The following is a 15,427-nucleotide window of genomic DNA, read 5'->3' on the forward strand; positions in this document are numbered from 1 at the left end:
GCATTAAAGAGAAAAGGCAAAAGAGACCATGCATAAGGGAAGAAAAAAAAGGGATTATTCAATGGGAGAAAATGAAAGGGTTTGTCTTTGGGGTGTGAAAGAGAGAGGGAAAGAAAGAAAGAAAGAAAGAAGAAGAAGAAGAAGAAGATGAAAACAAAAGGGTTAAGGAAAAAGAGGGTTTTTGCTTTTGTGGGGTTTGAGCAAAGACAAAAATTGAAGATGCCTATTCCAACCATTTCTCTTTCAAATTATTATTATTATTGTTTCCTTTTCTCTCTTTCATAAATTGTATATTTCATTAGTTTACACTTCTTTTATCTTCATCCTCAATTCATTGTATAACCAAACTTTGTTTTTTTACAGGGTTTTGTATATTTTGATGTTACATCTCGTTCAATAATTATTATCTGATTTTTAGTTTTTGGTTTAAATTTTTCATAACTCAATAGGTTATTTTAATTTTTTTATTCTTAAAGAAATATTTGAATAATTAATCTTTCTTTTTTAAAAAACAAAGTTTTAAAGTCTCATTTAATAATCATTTTATGTATCGAATCGATAATAATTTTGTTTTTATTTTTCTCTTACTATAATTTTCACTTTCTTTAGAAAATTACATTTAATTCCTTTGTCAAAATTTTTTTTTTTTTGAAGAAAAACCTATTGCTTTTTTAAAATTCAGCTTGCTTTATTAAAAGTAGATAATAAAATATGTGGAAGATAAATAAACATATATAAGCGAAAAATTTTCAAAAATATTAAATCAAAATAAAAATGATTATCAAACAAAACCCTAAACCCTATTCGGTAACTATTTCAATTTTAGTTTTCAAAATTTTTAAATTCAACTCTATTTTGTTTCAAATTTTCAGTAATGATTTTTGCGACTTTTTCTTAAAAGAAAACATGAATTCCTAATCAAATAAATATAGAAATAAAAACTAATTTATTTCCAAAAGTTTTTGTTAAATTTTTTAGAAAATGTTAGTAGAGAGTCGATGGTAATACATAGAAGTTTGTAAGTAGAAGTAGTATTCCTAAAATTAATTTTAAAAATTCAAATGAGAGATTTAATTTCTTTTTATTTTTATTTTTCGAAAATTGTACTCGTTTTCTCATCACCTTTTATCATAGTTTTCATATTTTTCATATTAAACACTTGAATTTTTTATCAAATCGAAAAAACAAAAACAAACTTTCTTTTTTTCAAATTTTGGCTCCATATCTCAAAATTACACATTCCTAAATAATAAAAAACAAGAACAAAGCATTTGAAAGTATAAATTGAAAATAAAGCTTTTTTTTTTCTTCATTATATTCCCCTTTCTTTTTTTTTTTTTTTTTTTACCATTCTCCATTAGATTAAAGTCAAATAATTCCTTGTTGGTTTTGGTGAAGATCCTTTTTATTCCTTCTTTATTTTTATTATTATTATTGCCACCACATATACGTAAGTATTTTGGAATTTCCCATTATCTTATTTGCATTTGGCAACCTTTCAATTTCATACATAAATTAAATAACATCTCTCATTTTCAACCACAACACAAAAAATAAATAAAAAAACAAGAAATAATGGGAATTCTTTTTATTATTATCAAAGAAAGGAAAATTCAACTCATTAACAAAACGCTACCATTATCTAGATTATAAGTAGTGTATTGTAAAATAAAATAAACGACGTGAGAGTTTGAGATCAATGTTCAAACAAAACACTATAAAACAAGACTACACAACAACCAAATTATAGCCAAATTTAAAAAAGAAAAAAAAAATCTACGGAGAAAATGTTCACTTATTTTCTCCACAAGAGAAACCATCAGTTAAGTAGAACAACGTATAACAAATTCAGATAAAATATTCTTACTAATTACTTAATGCATTAATAATTTTTCATTTAGTCAACGTATCGTTCAGTTACCATAAAATTGTTCTATTAACTTCAACGTACAACCACACGACTTAAGGATTAAGGATTGCTTTGATTTTGAAATGGAAAGAAGAAATTGTTGGGAAAGCAAAAAAAAAAAAAATTGTTTTACAAAAAAGAAAGGGATAAATTACAATATATTAATTTTTGGTTGAGGATTTGTAGGTCATTGACAGATAACCAAAAATTATATACATCCCCCAACCTCCTAACTAATAATTATAAATAATTAAGCATAATTTTCAAAGCAACCATTAATTAAAAATCTTCAATATCCTTTTTCAAATAAAGAGTTTAATTAAATTAATTATTCTATTGTTATTCATGAACATTAACAAACAAAAAATAATAATAATCATCATCATATTTTCTTTATTTATTGCATTGGTTAAAAATCTAAAGTCAGATTGTTTTTTTCTTGACCCAAAATACCAAATGCATTACTAAAAATATTAGGTCTACAAATTAATTATATTTATAAATGCATTTTATATAGAAATTTAATGTTAAATACCAAAAATAACAGTATACACTAAACATTATAGTATATAATAATTGCATTATGATATTTTGTATGGATAACAAATTTGAATTATCCATTTATACATTTGAAAATTAATAATGTCACGTATTATTTTGAATCCTAATTGTAAGTAATATCAAAGCGTTACATCCTAACTGAGTTTCATTTGAAAAATTTTCATTGTATCAATTAAATTTCTAAACTTTTATAATTGAATTGGTTTAGATTTTTAGTCAAAACTTTTCTTTGAGAATTGTTTGATTGTTCTTTTTGTAAAACTAACATTTGAATAAATTTACGTACGTTTGTAAATTAATGCATGAGATTTTGAAAGGTAATTAGCCCAAATTGATTTGTTTATGAAATTTTACAAGTTTAATAGACTCAAGTGGTAAGTTTTCCATTATATTTGTCGAACGAAATTTAAAGAAGAATGACTAAAATTGATACAATAATTATTCATTCATAGTTTCTATGGATGCAAATCTAAAAGTTTAGGCGCATAAATCGATTTTTCCTAAAAAATTGATTATAATTAGCTCAATAAGTAGATAATTGTCCTCATAAACACAAGAAAATCGTTGAAAACCTATCGAATACTTCAATATATTTTACAAATAAAAATCATACCTCGTATGAATTAAATGTATCTGATTCGTATACTTTAACTATCACATATCCATCGTTAAATAATAAATATATCAACAATATATAACAAAATTTATCCTTTTAGTAGTATAATTAAAAAAAAAACTTTTAAATATTTTTAAGGCAATTATTTTTTATTTTTTATTTTTTTTCTATATTTGCAAATATATCTATATATAAATGTGTGTGTGTAGGTATATATATTTGAAAAACATGTGAGAGAGAGAAGATTTAAATAGTGAAATGATGAAGATAAAAATAGTAAGATGTATATATATTATAGTATTTACATATGAATACATAAACAAAATTTTAGAAAGAAAGAGAATTGAATATTATAAATTGGGATGGGTGAAAACAAAAAATGATGAGTCCTCAAGAAAAAGGCTACCCCACCCCCCATGAACACAACAAACAAACTACTCAAATTCATAAGAGATTTAAAGTTAAAGTAATTTCTTTCCATTTTTATATATATTTTTTCTATGAACAAAAAGAAAAAAAAAAAAGTCATTGATGAGAGAGAAGGAGAAATGAGAATTTAAGGAATTCTCTCTCTCCACACCCATATAAAATGATTCTCACTCATAAATTTTCTCTCTTTACTTTCATTCTCTATAACTCCTCTCTCAACCGTGGCTCAGCCGCCGGTAAACACCACTCACGGTGGCGTTATAAATACTAGTATATATCTTTGTCTCTATTCTCCTTTTCTTTTCTTTTTTTCTTTTTAAATTTCTCTTCTTTTTTTCTTTAACTCTCATTGAAGAGTCCGCCTTGTGTCCTTCATGCTTCTTCTGTGGTAGCTTTTATTGTTCTTGCCTCCCTCTCTCTCTCTCTCTCTCTCCCCTCCCATTCCTCTCTCTAAAAATCCTCACTCTTTATATATATATATATATATATATATATATATACACATATTCTTTTTCATTTTGGTTCCAATAAAATCAATCACAAACTCCATTTCCTCTCATTGATTTAATTCGTTTCAATGGCTGTTCAAGCTCAATACCCTTCCAATGTCCTCCTTCTTAACAGGTTCCTTAAATTTTTCCTCTGTTTTTTTTTTTCTCTGAATTAAATTCTTGAGATTCTTTATTTATTTATTTTTTCTAATTTTTCTTGAGTTGGAATTTGTAGAAATATTCAAGATGCTGAGCATGATTATTCATTACAACCTCAACCTGGTGGAGGAGGAGGAGGAATTCTTCAACAGTCTCATGCTCTGTTCAACAATGGAGGTTGGTTTTTTTGTTTGTTTTTGGTTTTGGTTTTTGGATATTGAAATTGAAGAGATTCTGATGATGGGTTTTTGAATTTGAAATTCAGGTGGGAATCATTTGAGTAGTAATTTAAGGAAAAGAGGAAGAGATAACTCTGTTTCAGTTTCACCTCCCACAATCAATCCTCTCTGTTTTCAACCTCAGATTATTGATCTTTCTCAGCTTCATAACCATCACCATCCTTCCAATGTCGTTTCTACCGGACTCAGGTTGTTCTCCGGTGACCAACCGCTCAACCTTTACCATCATCCACCGCCGCCTCCGTCGTCGCAGAATGATGCTAGTCTTGTTTCTCTCTCTTCCTCTGTTTTTGTCTCCGATGATTTTTCCTCTCAAATCAAACAACACCGTGAAGAAATTGACCAATTCCTTCAAACCCAGGTACGGATTTGGAAAACCCAGATGGAATTTGTGAAGAAAAAGGAGAGGAGATTTTGTTTTCTTAAAAAAAATTTCGGATTGTTTTCTCTTTAGGAGGAAGAGCTGCGGCGGGCGTTGGCGGAGAAACGGCAGAGGCATTACCGGGAAATACTGGCGGCAGCGGAGGAGAGGGCGGCGAGGAGGTTGAGAGAGAAGGAAGTGGAAGTGGAGAAGGCTACACGTCGACACGCGGAGTTGGAAGCACGCGCCGCCAGGTTGAGCATGGAGGCGGCGGCGTGGCAAGAGAAGGCTAGGGCGGAGGAAGCGGCGGCTGCGGCGCTGCAGGCTCAACTGCAGCAAGCGATAATGAGGGGCACCGGAATTGGTGGCAGCGGAGACGGTGGTGTAGTAGGAGACTGCACGGCGGAAGATGCTGAGTCTGGTTACATTGACCCAGACCGAGTAATAGCCGAGTCGGGACCGAGTTGCAAATCGTGTCGGAAGCGAGTCGCGTCGGTGGTTTTGTTGCCGTGTCGGCATTTCTGCCTTTGTTCAGTTTGTGATCACGTGGTTCGCACGTGCCCCCTTTGTCGGGCCTCGAGAAATTCAAGTGTTGAAGTTTATCTCTCGTGAAGCCCATTGGGCTCATGGCCCATTTCTGACTCCCCCAGGCCCAATGGTAAAACCCCCCAAAAAATAAAACTAAAATACCCAAAAAAAAAAAAAAATCAATAACTTTTTATTTAAAAAAAAAATACACAAAACCACATTTTGTTTTTCTCTTAATATTTTCTTCTCTTTTTTTTTCTTTTTCTGGAAATATATTTTGATACCTGGAGGTGTAAATGGTCATACTGATGTTGGCATTGTTTTTCCTTTTTTTTTTTTTTTTCTCTCTTTTGTTGTTGAAATTTAATTGAAATATAAATTCTTTTATTTTATAAATAATTTTCTGTCTCATTTTATTTTGAATCATTTTGGGGTATACATATGTTTATCACTAATATGGTAGGGTTTCATTTTCCTAAGCCAATAATTTCTTTTTACTAATTTTGGGTTTCAATTATTGCATTTAAATCATTTGAGCAATGTTATTGTTTCACTTTCTACGGTGTATTATTGAGTTGGTTGACTTTGGATAATTTCAAATTAACTCATGTCTAATTCTAGATTTAAATTTAATTTACACTTTAAATAAATATATATATTTAATTTACACCATCTTTTTTTTTTAATTGTTATTTTACATTCATAATTTCCCATTAAAATCTTGATTTTATAATTTTTCTTTCATTTGAGTTTGTTTTTTTTTAATTTTTTTTTAATAAAGTTATTTTAAATAATAATATGTTGGTAGAGATCAAATCAGAAATAGGTCCTAACTGCATGATGCATGTGCATTGCACATGCCACTGCCCTTTTGATATTTCCAAGCACAAAATTAAAATTTTTAAAATATATATATACATATATATATATAGGTGTATATATATATACATATATATATTGTCATCTCCTTTTGTGACAAAAACATGGAAGTACCAAACACAAACACTAGAGATGAGATATATAGAACATGGTGCTTTGCTTTTTTCCCCAATATATATATACAATGCATTGTCATATCATCTTCTTTTTATTTTATGTCTAATCTTATTTTACTTTTTTTTTTCAACCTATTTATTCTCGTCCTCTCTCTTGTTACGGTTCATTGAGCACAATCAAACCATATCTTCGATGTAACATACCATGGTATGTTACGTTGTATTTGATGTAGTAAACATTTCAAAATTTTACTATACATTTTATTCTTATACTTTTTCCTTTGAAGAATGGGGTAAGTTTAGCTTTAAAAATCCAACTCGATGCACTAGTTTTTAACTCGATTAATTAATATCATACACTTCGTTGGCACTTGAATGTGTTGTCTCTAGAGGGATGTACAATAGGGTTTTAATCATTTTAATTTGAGGTTTGGTTAAAAAGAAAATTTGGTATACCAAACAGTCGAAGAAGATAAAATGATACCTAAACCTAGTTAATATCACTCTGTCTCATAGTATGACTTCCTCTACTATTACGTTTTAAGATATTTATTATGTTTTTTTTTCTTCAACATGGTTTGTCGTATTAGATGCGAAGTAAGCATCTTCATTTCAAATTAATTATATATACATAATAAGAATGAGTAGCACTTTAAAAACTCAACTCAATCATTAAAATGAAACGTAATGTTAATTAACTTGTAGAAACTATCGTGATAATCAAATTAACCTAATATTGAAAAATAACAATTTCTTTTGAAAAATTTAAATAAAATGATATCGATAAAGATGACAAAGTTAAGACTTATTCTCGTAATGATGGTTACAATAGAATAGTCGAGTGAAGCCGAGAGAAACTTAAATATAATGAAGTATAGGAATAGGTGAATTTGTGATTAAACAAGGAGGAAGGTTTCAAAATCCAAGAGCTTCTTGAGAAGGAAAGCAAAACAAAGATCAAGAAGGAAAAATATATGTAAAAGGTGAAGGTCAAATTTGAGACTATATGGGAACTGCCAAATGGTTATAAAATCAATGTGCTTTGGTGGAATAATCTCTTCATTTGTTTTCCTTTTTAATACCCCATCATTTATTTTATATTTAAAATCTTTTTAATGCATGTTGCAAAATTTAATTTTATTAATTAAGAGAAGAGTGTGATAATTAAACTTTCATCGTTACTAAGGAAAAAAAAAGTTGAAATATTTTAGTATTAGCTATCAACGTACTATCAACTTCAAAATTAGAGGTTGAATTCTCACATTTTATTATTTATTGCAATATCGAAGACGGAAAACTAGTTGATGTAACTATAAAATATAAATACTAATACAAAATAAGTTAATTTAGAGAAAGCTTCTCTTTTCTTTTTTTTTTTCTTTTTTTTTTCTAAATAAAAAACACTATTTCTCTCTCTCTCTCTCTCTCTCTTTTTTCTCTCTAAATAAAAGTTAAATTTGAATAGAGGATTCTCTAATTGGGCCAGGCCCAACTCTTGGGAAACTTTTGGGTTAAATAGTGAGGAAGGCCCAATAAACTTCTTTTAGCCCTAGAAATGTTGATGGGAATATGGTAAAAACAATTTTTTTAAAGGTTTGAAATGTTGAAACTTGTGTTTAATCCTAAAGATGTTTTTTTAAGAGTCTTTTGATGTTTGCAAGGCTTGTGTTTGGGGAGAAAAATGTTAATGGAATTTGTACTCAATGACATAATAAGTTTTCTCGGTTTTAAGTATGTCACTGTTTACCCAAATCGTGAATATTGTGAGTACGTGAGTATGTCATTGTTAACTTTTCGATTAATGGTTTTAATCATCTACCCTTTATTATACTAAAACAACATTTATCTTTACTTAAGGTTTAATTATAATTTTGATCTTAAACTCCGAGTAATTTGATGACCGTTAAGTTCTCGATTAAAAGTATACTATACGTTGGAGTATTTACTAAACACTTTTTAAAGAAAAATCTATTGTGTTAAATTTCAAAACATCGATATTTTATCAATTGAACTATACTTATTTTATTGTTTATTTAAATTTATCACTAGTTTTCTTTTCATTACTATATATTGACTTTGAAACGATTTCTTTTATTTGTAGATTTTATATAGATTTATTATTTTGCTTTACTAAAAAAAATATCATTTTGACGTATGTGTTTAAGAATTTGTTTGAGTTTGTTCTTTGTACCTTTAAATATCTAACTTTAGATTCGATATTACATATTTAAAATTGATTGAAAAATAAATTTAAAATTGATTGAAAATATAAAGATTAAATTTGGACAAATTTAATTATGAGTTATAAGAGAATGTTTGAGATAATAACACCTCTCTTTTTCTTTTTCTTTTTTGTCATACACTTTCTTTTCTTTTCTTTATTTCTTTCTTTTTTTTTCTTTAGGCACTTTAATCATTTAAATTAAAATTAAACACTGAATAAAAGTTTTTATTAGCTTTACAATGATTATCATCATTACATTACCAATGAAAAGTATATAAAGGATGCATATGATATAGGATAGAGATGATTAGGAGACATGTTTTTGTGGTAGAGAAAATTATTTATTGTCCTATTGATAGAGATTGTGTTTTTTTTTTTAAATTAAAAAAGAAAGAAAAAGAAAAAGAAAGAAAAAAGAAAAAAAATTAATTTAAGAGTATTAAAATTTTAAAGAGAAAAGCTTTATAGAGAAGCAAAAAAATTTAGAAAAATGAAGTTGGAAAATAATAATTAAAAAAAAACGTAATGAAATGAAAACTTTAAATAATAAAAAAAAAGGTTGACTAAAATTTAGGTTAATTTTCATAAATATAATAAAATACCAAAATATTTACGATTTGGATAACAAAATCACTAAGTTCATGAAGGCGTCCATCTTTTTTTAAATATTCAAGTTTTGTCCTTTCTTTCCATTTTCTTTCTTCCCTCGTATGATTTTTCTTTTCCTTTCCATCGCCTTTCTTCCTATCTTCTCCTACAACTTTTCTTTCTTTTATATTGTTTTCAATCAATCATAAATCACCAAAGATAAATTGGTACACGATCCGAACAAAAATGGTTGGATATTGGGTACCAAATCTAACAAATATAAAATATCTAAAAAAAAATCTTTAGATGTTTGTACATCTTTGGGTAGCCAAATTTAAACATCATGTACAAAGAATCTTTTATTTGGGTAGGCAAATGTAACGATCGTGTATCAAAGAATCTGAAAAAAAAATAGAATTGGATAAGCAAATCTATACGATTATGTAGACAATGTAAACAGCAATCCTGAAAGAAAAATCGTTTAGATTTGGATATTCAAATATAAACAATCATGTAATAAAAATTTTGGGAAAAAAATCACTTCGAAATTATGTGTAGTCAAATCTAAACGACGTAAACAATCGTGAATTGCTTTGTTATAGTTTTTATAAAACCCTTAAATTTTTTGTATTTTCTATTGTAGGGCTATGTTTTTTTTTTTCATTTTCAAAATTGTTCTGCAAATATTTTTCCGTTTTGTTATATATTTTAAAAAACCCCTAAAATTGATCCTAATTGTCTATTTCTCCTCCAAAGTGTTGAAATTTTATTTTAAAATGGTTAAAATCACTTTGTGTAACGACCCAACTCCTTATGCTGAATCGAAGTCATTACTAAATATAGAACAAGTGGTTTAAGTCTAAAAATTTTATTAAAAGCATACGGTTCAAGAAATTCATTTATAAAAACATAAACAAGGTAGTCATGCAAAAATGTAAAAACGTTCGGAAATCCTACTCGGGCCCTATCTACATAAAAGATAGTGAAAAATAAAAAGTACTCAAACTCAAATGCTAAAATCTGAAATAAGAAATAAGCGGAAGCGGTAGTCCCTATGGCCCTCCTCGGTCTCACTTCGGGTCGCTCGCCAGCTTGCCCTTGCCCTTGCCTCGTCCTCTACCTGAAAACATGAAATGGAGAGAATGAGTATAAAAATACTCAGTAAGGGACCCACTACTAGTCCCACTAGGTGCCTGTTAACTTCCTGTTAGAGTCCTGATAACTGGTACCCAATCTCTGGCACGTTCCCGAACACGTGCAATCATGCGCTCCCGTAGGAACGTAACTCTGGTCTTCGGTGCCCGGGGGACACCTAGGACAGTCGGGATGCGAGGACCCCGTCGAGTCACTCGAGTCATGTCTATATCATGCTGGACTGGCGTCCCGTCGGACCACACAGTCCTCAATAGGTGGTGATCCCGAAGGACACCCATGCAGGTACGACTCTAACAGAATCGAGCTAACAGGTACCCTAATTGCAGTATACATACACATGGCATCAGCATATAACATGTCACATAAATCATTTCTACACTCTCCGTCCCGACATTCGTCGTAACCATAATAAATCTTGCCACACATAACAGGCTATAGCACAACTATATCGTCATTTGCATCATACTAACATTTATTTCAGGCATCATACTGTCAATTCTCAATATGCAACATAGGGCATACACAGTCTCATACTTCAAACATGAAACTAGTAGTAGAATCTCTTACCTGGAGATCTACTTGTCGAGTCCTAACCGCGAGGCAGTACGCTTTCCAAGCGACGAAGTCCTAACTGTTTCATAAGTCAAAATTCGTAAATAGGTCGCCAACGACTAACGGTTCAAGACTCAATTGAAATAACTTACCCTAGAGAGGTTGCAGTGCTCGAGCCCCTACTGAAGAAATCCCGCGCTGCAGCAATTTCTTGGTCCAAGACGTCCCTTGAGGAAAAATAATTTAATTTAGACCCAAATTAATTTAACTAACGTCCGAGCATGGAGTCTTACCGGAAAAACCACAATAATTAATTAGATTACCAAAATTTAGGTGGATGGAGCCAAATTAGTCCTGGCGGCTCGGCTGGAAGAAGACAGGACCGGCTCGGCTTGGGCAGACGCGGCTCGGCTCGGTACAGGAAGCTACGCGGGCGGCTCGGCTTGCAACAGGGAGGAGATGCGGCTCGGCTACGCGGAACGCGCGGCGCGGCTTCCCACGCGGACGCGGTTCACACGCGGGGAGGGCCGGACGCGGCGCGGCTTCAGTTTCGGCTTCGGGCGCGCGGACGGTGGAGCGGCTCCGGGTTCGTTCGTCGGCTGGAGTGAAGCGCGGCGGATCGGCTTTGAGCGGCGGCTGCGGGAGACGGCTGGGCGCGGAGCGAAGCGGCTCCCTTCGGCTCGATCGGGTGGCGCGGCTGACGGAACTCCTCGGATCGACGCGGCGCTGCGAGCTTCGGCGGATCGGCTTGATCGAAGCGACGCGGCGCGGCTCAGCTACTCTCCTGATCGGAGCGGCGCGGCGTCGGCGGTCCCCCCCTTAGGTCGAAGCGGCGCGGCGGGTTCCGGCTCGGCTGGCGGCTGCGGACTCGGCTGCAGACGCGCGGAGGATGGCTCGGCTTCCCTTCGGCTTGCAGACGCGCTGTGGATCGGCTCGGCGCTTGTCGAAGCTGGCGGCGTGCGGCGTGCGGCGGCGGCGTGCGGCGGCGACGTGCGGCGGCGCGGAGGGTGGCGGCGGCTAGGGTTTCCCTTTTTTTTTTCTTTTCTTCTTTGGGGAGATGAGGAGTCTCACGTCTCCCAATGCCTCTTTTTAAAAGAAATCCCAAAATAAAAAGAATTTAATAGCCCCCTTTTCCTCTCTCTCCACCCTTGACCCTTTCCAAGGCAATTAATTAATTTGCCACTCCATTGATTTACTAATTTACCCCTAACTTCAATAGTTTATAAAAAAGGAAACAACTTTAGTTTAATAAGGATAATATTAACTACACTTAGTATTAATATTATTAGTGGTCCAAAATAACAAAGGAAACCGAAAAATGTTGGGCGTTACAATCTTCCCTCCTAAAAAAAAACTTTCGTCCTCGAAAGTTCTAATCCTCGAACAGCTCGGGGTGCTGGGCTCTAATGTCCTCTTCTTTCTCCCACGTTGCCTCTTCCACTCCATGGTTTTGCCAAAGGATTTTGACCAGTGGAATTTCTCGACTGCGAAGCTTCTTGACCTCCCTTGCCAGGACCTCGACAGGCTGCTCCTCGTAGCTCAGATTCTCGCTAACCTGCAGTGGCTCGAAGTCCACCACATGTGTTGGGTCTGCGACATATTTCCTCAGCATGGAGATATGGAATACGTCGTGCACTGCAGCAAACGATGGGGGTAGCGCCAAGCGGTAAGCCACGGGGCCAATCCGCTCCAATATCTCGAACGGCCCTACGAAGCGTGGGCTCAGCTTCCCCTTCTTTGCGAACCTCAGAACACCCTTCATGGGTGCAACCTTCAGAAAGACCATATCTCCCACTTCAAACTCGAGGTCCTTACGTCGTACATCAGCGTAACTCTTCTGTCTGCTCTGGGCTGTCAGCATACGAGCTCGGATCTTCTGTATGGCTGCGTTGGTCGTCTGCACTAATTCGGGGCCTAGCATCCTCTGCTCTCCAACCTCGCCCCAGCAGACAGGGGATCTACAGCACTTGCCATACAGAGCCTCGAACGGTGCCATACCGATAGTAGCCTGGTAGCTGTTGTTATAGGCAAACTCCATCAGATGCAGATGGGAGTCCCAACTTCCTGAAAACTCTAATACGCAGGCTCGCAGCATGTCTTCTAAAATCTGGTTCAATCTCTCTGTCTGACCATCAGTCTGAGGGTGGAATGCCGTGCTGAAGTCCAACCTTGTACCTAATGCAATTTGAAGTCCTTTCCAGAACTTCGATGTGAAACGGGCGTCTCTGTCTGAAATGATGGATACGGGTACTCCATGTAGTCTCACAATCTCTGTCATATATAGCTGCCCCCACTTACTGGCAGTGTAAGTGGATTTCCCTGGCACGAAATGGGCCGACTTCGTGAGTCTGTCGACCACGACCCAGATCACCGTGTAGCCCCTTAGGGTCTTGGGCAGTCCCGTAATAAAATCCATCGACACACTCTCCCACTTCCACCCTGGCACACTCAAGGGTTGCAACAATCCTGCTGGATGCTGCCTAGGTGCCTTCACCTGCTGGCACACCAAGCATCTACTGACAAAGTCTGCCACATCCCTCTTCATGCCCCTCCACCAATAGACACTCCTTAAGTCCTGGTACATCTTCGTACTCCCAGGGTGCATGGTAAACGGGGAACTGTGAGCCTCAGTCAAAAGCTCCGTCTTAACTGCGCTGTCTTCCGGCACACACAGGCGTCCTTCAAACATAAGGCCATCGTCAGAGGATATGGAGAAGCCTTCACCTTGCTCTGTCTCTACCACGCGACGCTTCTCTGCCAAGTAAGGGTCATTCAGCTGAGCAGCAATGATCTTTTGCCTCAAGGTTGGCTGAACTGTCAACTGAGCCAACTGTGCGGTAACCTCACCTACTGAGACTGCAATCTCTGCCCTCTCAAAGTCCCTGAGTAAGGGGGTCTGCTTGGTGATTAGCGCTGCTGAATGTGCAACTTTCCTACTCAGCGCATCAGCCACTACGTTTGCTTTACCTGGGTGGTATAGGATCTCGCAGTCGTAGTCTTTCACCAACTCAAGCCACCTCCTCTGCCTCATGTTCAACTCCTTCTGGGTGAAGGAGTACTTCAGGCTCTTATGATCGGTGTAAATCTGAATCTTCTCACCGTACAGATAGTGCCTCCATATCTTCAGTGCAAAGACTACAGCTGCCAACTCCAAGTCATGGGTAGGGTAGTTCTGCTCATGGATCTTCAACTGGCGGGAGGCATAAGCAACTACCTTACCCTGCTGCATCAGGACACAACCTAGTCCCTTCTTGGAGGCGTCACTATAGATTACAAAGTTTCCCGAACCATCGGGCACTGTCAGGACCGGTGCAGTCACTAGCTTCTGTTTGAGCTCCTGAAAGCTCCTCTCGCAAGCTGGGCTCCAGACAAAAGGGGTTCCCTTCCTGGTCAACTGGGTCAACGGGCTGGCTATACGTGAGAAGTCTTCCACGAACCTCCTGTAGTAACCTGCCAAGCCCAGAAAACTTCGAATTTCACTAACCGTGGACGGTCGGGTCCAGTTGGTCACCGCTTCAATCTTTGCGGGATCTACTGAAACTCCCTCACTGGAAACCACATGGCCAAGAAACGTCACCTTCCTTAACCAGAATTCACACTTGGAGAACTTGGCATACAACTTGTTGGCTCGAAGGGTCTCCAAAACTTGGTGTAAGTGCTCCTCGTGCTCAGCCTCAGTTTTTGAGTAAATGAGGATGTCGTCAATGAAGACTATGACGAACGAGTCTAGAAACTCCTTAAACACCCTGTTCATCAGATCCATGAATACTGCAGGAGCGTTAGTCAAGCCGAAAGACATCACAACGAATTCGTAATGTCCGTACCTCGATCGAAAGGCCGTCTTGGGGATGTCACCGTCCCTAATCCTCAACTGGTGATAGCCTGATCGCAGGTCGATCTTGGAGAAGACGGTGGCTCCCTGCAACTGATCGAACAGGTCATCAATCCTGGGCAAGGGGTAGCGGTTTTTGACTGTCACCTTGTTCAGCTCTCGGTAGTCAATACAAAGGCGCATTGACCCATCCTTCTTCTTCACGAACAATACTGGGGCTCCCCCAAGGCGACACACTGGGCCGGATGAAGCCTTTGTCCAGCAACTCCTGTAACTGGACCTTTAACTCCTTTAGCTCAGCTGGAGCCATTCTGTAAGGGGTCCTCGAGATAGGAGCAGTGCCCGGCTCTAACTCGATGGCGAAGTCTACCTCTCTGGGAGGCGGAAGTCCTGGGAGTTCGTCTGGGAAAACGTCGGGGTACTCTCTTACCACTGGTTCGGAAGATAGGGAAACTTCTGGCTCTCTCACATCCACTACGCTTGCCAAAATACCCCAAGTACCCTGGCTGAGTAGTTTACTAGCCTTCATGGCTGAGATGACCTTGGGTATACATACCATGCCTGCCCCCCTGAATTTGAAACTAGCCTCGGAGGGAGGGTTGAAGACAACTTCCTTGCCATAACAGTCTATATTGGCATGGTTGGCTGACAGCCAATCCATGCCTAGTATCACATCAAAATCCTGCATGTCTAACACTAGTAAGGTCACGTCTAACATACGATTTGCTATCTCTACCCGACATGCCTTTATTTGTTCTTTGGATAACAGGACCTCCCCAGATGGAGTA

At 36.1% G+C, this 15,427-nt stretch overlaps 1 protein-coding gene across 1 annotated transcript; it reads left to right on the plus strand.

Annotated features, from left to right (window-relative positions):
- The first annotated feature begins 3,406 nt into the window (after positions 1-3,406).
- Positions 3,407-5,704, plus strand: LOC103490824 (probable BOI-related E3 ubiquitin-protein ligase 3). Its single transcript, XM_008450530.2, has 4 exons — positions 3,407-4,139; positions 4,242-4,342; positions 4,431-4,765; positions 4,859-5,704. Exons 1-4 carry the CDS (start codon positions 4,093-4,095, stop codon positions 5,375-5,377), a joined length of 1,002 nt encoding a protein of 333 aa, XP_008448752.2. The 5' UTR covers positions 3,407-4,092; the 3' UTR covers positions 5,378-5,704.
- Positions 5,705-15,427: the final 9,723 nt, after the last annotated feature.

Source organism: Cucumis melo, chromosome 6, assembly GCF_025177605.1.
Source record: "Cucumis melo cultivar AY chromosome 6, USDA_Cmelo_AY_1.0, whole genome shotgun sequence".
Lineage (NCBI taxonomy): Eukaryota > Viridiplantae > Streptophyta > Magnoliopsida > Cucurbitales > Cucurbitaceae > Cucumis > Cucumis melo.

Coding starts and splice junctions, on each gene's coding strand:
- LOC103490824 (XM_008450530.2), top strand. CDS start 4,093: ATGGCTGTTCAAGCTCAATACCCTTCCAATGTCCTCCTTCTTAACAG. Junction 4,140..4,241: donor AATGTCCTCCTTCTTAACAG/GTTCCTTAAATT, acceptor TGGAATTTGTAG/AAATATTCAAGATGCTGAGC. Junction 4,766..4,858: donor ACCAATTCCTTCAAACCCAG/GTACGGATTTGG, acceptor TTTTCTCTTTAG/GAGGAAGAGCTGCGGCGGGC.